Source organism: Bidens hawaiensis, unplaced genomic scaffold (assembly GCF_021521415.1).
Source record: "Bidens hawaiensis isolate Kalapana, Puna unplaced genomic scaffold, B.hawaiensis_p1.1 tig00018661_1, whole genome shotgun sequence".
Taxonomy (NCBI): domain Eukaryota; kingdom Viridiplantae; phylum Streptophyta; class Magnoliopsida; order Asterales; family Asteraceae; genus Bidens; species Bidens hawaiensis.
In genome coordinates, this window is record NW_027492826.1 from 75,646 (window position 1) to 79,915 (window position 4,270).

Here is a 4,270-nt window from a genome sequence, read left to right on the forward strand (position 1 = left end):
TCAATGATTTAAAAAAGTTTTAAAACGATGTGTTGACACAAACTTGGTGTTGAGTTGAGAGAAAATTCACTTCATAGTGCAAGAGGGCATTGTGTTGGGCATGTGGTTTCAAGTAGGGGAATAGAGGTTGATCAAGCAAAAGATAAAGTAATTTCATCTTTTCCATCCCTGAAAAATGTCAAAAGGGTGAGATCATTTTTGGAACATGCCGGATTCTATAGGAGATTCATTAAGGGCTTTAGTGCAAATTCAAAACCTTTATGTAATCTCTAATTGAAGGATGTCCCCTTTGAGTTTACTGATGAATGTTTATAAGCTTTTGATAGTTTGAAGGAAAAGTTAGTGCAAGCACCCATTTTACAATCACCAGATTAGTCAAATCCATTTGAAATCATGTGTGATGTTATCGATAGCACGGTTGGAATGGTCTTGGGGAAAAGAGTGGATAAAAAGCTAGTGGTGATTTATTATGCAAGCAAAACTTTATCCAAGGCACAATTGAATTACACCACTACCAAAAAAGAGTTACTTGCGGTGGTGTATTTCTTGGACAAATTTCGGTCATATATTTTGGGAAGCAAAGTTGTGGTGTATTCGGATCATAGTGTGGTTCGGTATTTAATGGAGAAGAAAGACACAAAATCGCATTTGATTCGATGGTTGTTATTGTTACAAGAGTTTGATCTTAAAATCCGGGACAAGAAAGGTTGTGAGAATGTAGTGGCGGATCACTTGTCTCGGATTCCACTTGAAGGTGTTGATGATCCGATGGAGATAAATGAAAAGTTTCCTGATGAACAGTTGATCGCCATTTCAACCGCACTGTGGTATGCGTGGTTTGATATTTAATGGAGAAGAAAGACGCAAAACCGCGTTTGATTCGATGGGTGTTATTGTTACAAGAATTTGATCTTAAAATCCGGGACAAGAAAGGTTGTGAGAATGTAGTGGCGGATCACTTGTCTCGGATTCCACTTGAAGGTGTTGATGATCCGATGGAGATAAATGAAAAGATTCCTGATGAAAAGTTGCTCGCCATTTCAACCGCACCGTGGTATGCGTGGTTCGATATTTAATGTAGAAAAAAGACGCAAAGCCGCGTTTGATTCGATGGTTGTTATTGTTACAAGAGTTTGATCTTAAAATCCGGGACAAGAAAGGTTGTGAGAATGTAGTGGCGAAGCACTTTTCTCGGATTCCACTTGAATGTGTTGATGATCCGATGGAGATAAATGAAAAGTTTCCTGATGAATAGTTGATCGCCATTTCAACCGCACCGTGGTATGCGTGGTTCGATATTTAATGTAGAAAAAGACGCAAAGCCGCGTTTGATTCGATGGTTGTTATTGTTACAAGAGTTTGATCTTAAAATCCGGGAGAAGAAAGGTTGTGAGAATGTAGTGGCGGATCACTTGTCTTGGATTCCACTTGAAGGTGTTGATGATCCGATGGAGATAAATGAAAAGTTTCCTGATGAACAGTTGATCGCCATTTCAACCGCACTGTGGTATGCGTGGTTTGATATTTAATGGAGAAGAAAGACGCAAAACCGCGTTTGATTCGATGGGTGTTATTGTTACAAGAGTTTGATCTTAAAATCCATGACAAGAAAGATTGTGAGAATGTAGTGGCGGATCCCTTGTCTCGGATTCCACTTGAAGGTATTGATGATCCGATGGAGATAAATGAAAAGTTTCCTGATGAACAGTTGATCGCCATTTCAACCACACCGTGGTATGCGTGGTTCGATATTTAACGGAGAAGAAGGACGCAAAGCCGCGTTTGATTCGATGGTTGTTATTGTTACAAGAGTTTGATCTTAAAATCCGGGACAAGAAATGTTGTGAGAATGTAGTGGCGGATCACTTGTCTCGGATTCCACTTGAAGGTGTTGATGATCCGATGGAGATAAATGAAAAGTTTCCTGATGAATAGTTGATCGCCATTTCAACCGCACTGTGGTATGCGTGGTTTGATATTTAATGGAGAAGAAAGACGCAAAACCGCGTTTGATTCGATGGGTGTTATTGTTACAAGAGTTTGATCTTAAAATCCATGACAATAAAGATTGTGAGAATGTAGTGGCGGATCCCTTGTCTCGGATTCCACTTGAAGGTGTTGATGATCCGATGGAGATAAATGAAAAGTTTCCTGATGAACAGTTGATCGCCATTTCAACCACACCGTGGTATGCGTGGTTCGATATTTAATGGAGAAGAAGGACGCAAAACCGCGTTTGATTCGATGGGTGTTATTGTTACAAGAATTTGATCTTAAAATCCGGGACAAGAAAGGTTGTGAGAATGTAGTGGCGGATCACTTGTCTCGGATTCCACTTGAAGGTGTTGATGATCCGATGGAGATAAATGAAAAGTTTCCTGATGAACAGTTGATCGCCATTTCAACCGCACTGTGGTATGCGTGGTTTGATATTAAATGGAGAAGAAAGACGCAAAACCGCGTTTGATTCGATGGGTATTATTGTTACAAGAGTTTGATCTTAAAATCCATGACAAGAAAGATTGTGAGAACGTAGTAGCGGATCACTTATCTCGGATTCCACTTGAAGGTGTTGATGATCCGATGGAGATAAATGAATAGTTTCCTGATGAACAGTTGATCGCCATTTCAACCACACCGTGGTATGCGTGGTTCGATATTTAATGGAGAAGAAGGACGCAAAACCGCGTTTGATTCGATAGGTGTTATTGTTACAAGAGTTTGATCTTAAAATCCGGGACAAGAAAGGTTGTGAGAATGTAGTGGCGGATCACTTGTCTCGGATTCCACTTGAAGGTGTTGATGATCCGATGGAGATAAATGAAAAGTTTCCTGATGAACAGTTGCTCGCCATTTCAACCGCACCGTGGTATGCCCACTATGTTAATTATTTAGCCATGAATGCGATTCCAGAACATTGGTCAAAAAAACGTAGAGAACAATTCATGGCCCAAGTCAAGCAATACATTTGGGATGAACCAGAACTTTTCAAGGTTGGATCGGATCAGGTTCTTAGAAGATGTGTACCTGAGAATGAAGTGCAAGTAATTTTGACACATGCTCATTTGTCAGCATGTGGGGGCCATTTTAGTGTCTCTAAAACGGGGTATAAAATACTTATATGCGGGTTTTATTGGCCAAAACCTTTCAAAGACGCTAATGAATATGCCCGACATTGCTTGAATTGTTAACGAATGGGGGTGTATCAAAAAGGAATGAAATGCCTTTACAACCAATTTTGGTGGTTGACATTTTTTATGTTTGGGGCATAGATTTCATGGGCCCGTTTCCAAATTCATATGTGTATTTATACATTCTTGTTGTGGTTGATTACGTATCGAAATGGGTTGAAGCTGTTTCAACAAGAACTAATGATCACTTTGTGGTGTGTAAGCTTGTGCAATCCAACATTTTCTCAAGATTTGGTATCCCAAAAGTAATTATAAGTGATGATGGATCGCACTTCACGTTTGGTAAGTTGTTAAAATGTTATAGTGTTAATCATCAAATTGCAACACCTTACCACCCACAAACGAGTGGCCAAGTTGAAGTTTTCAATCGCCAAATTAAGGAAATTTTGATGACAACGGTTCTGGTGGTTTCGAAAGATTGGTCATTTAAGTTGGATGATGCATTATGGGCATATCGAACCGCTTATAAGACACCGATTGTCACCACTCCATATCGGATGGTGTATGAAAAGGGTTGTCATTTGCCAATGGAGTTGGCTCATCGGGCACTATGGGCAATTAAGAGTGTTAATATGGATTATCATGAAGCCAACAAGTCGAGGAAGTTGAAGTTGAGTGAAATAGAGGAAATCCGGGATGAAGCGTATAAATGTGTCTCGGCTAATAAAGAAAAGTTAAAAAAGGGTGCATGATGCTAAGATAAGGAGTGAACATTTGAAGTTGGACAAAAAGTATGGTTGTAAAATTCGAGACTCAAATTATTTCCTGGGAAGCTAAAAAGCAAGTGGATGGGTCCTTATGTCATCACAAGAGTTGGGAGGTTTGGTGATGTTGAGATTGAAGATATGCAAAATCAAGTTAAACAAGTTGTGAATGGACATCGCCTCAAACCATACCTAAAAGGTAAAGATGTTAATATGCTCGAAGATGACAAGGTGACTTTCTTCCTAAACTCACCGGATGTTTCCACTTCGTTTAGATATGTACAAATTTGGTTATAAAAATTACCTTTATGTTGTATAATTTAGTTTAGATTTTTGTTCAAATTTGGTTTTAAAAATTACCTTTCTCGCTTTGGA

General features: G+C 39.2%; 1 protein-coding gene across 1 annotated transcript; it reads left to right on the forward strand.

Annotated features, from left to right (window-relative positions):
- Nucleotides 1-2,810: 2,810 nt before the first annotated feature.
- Nucleotides 2,811-3,883, forward strand: LOC143556637 (uncharacterized). The gene is made up of 2 exons (XM_077045912.1): nt 2,811-3,186; nt 3,273-3,883. The coding sequence occupies exons 1-2, from the start codon at nt 2,811-2,813 to the stop codon at nt 3,881-3,883; spliced, it is 987 nt and encodes a 328-aa protein (XP_076902027.1).
- Nucleotides 3,884-4,270: the final 387 nt, after the last annotated feature.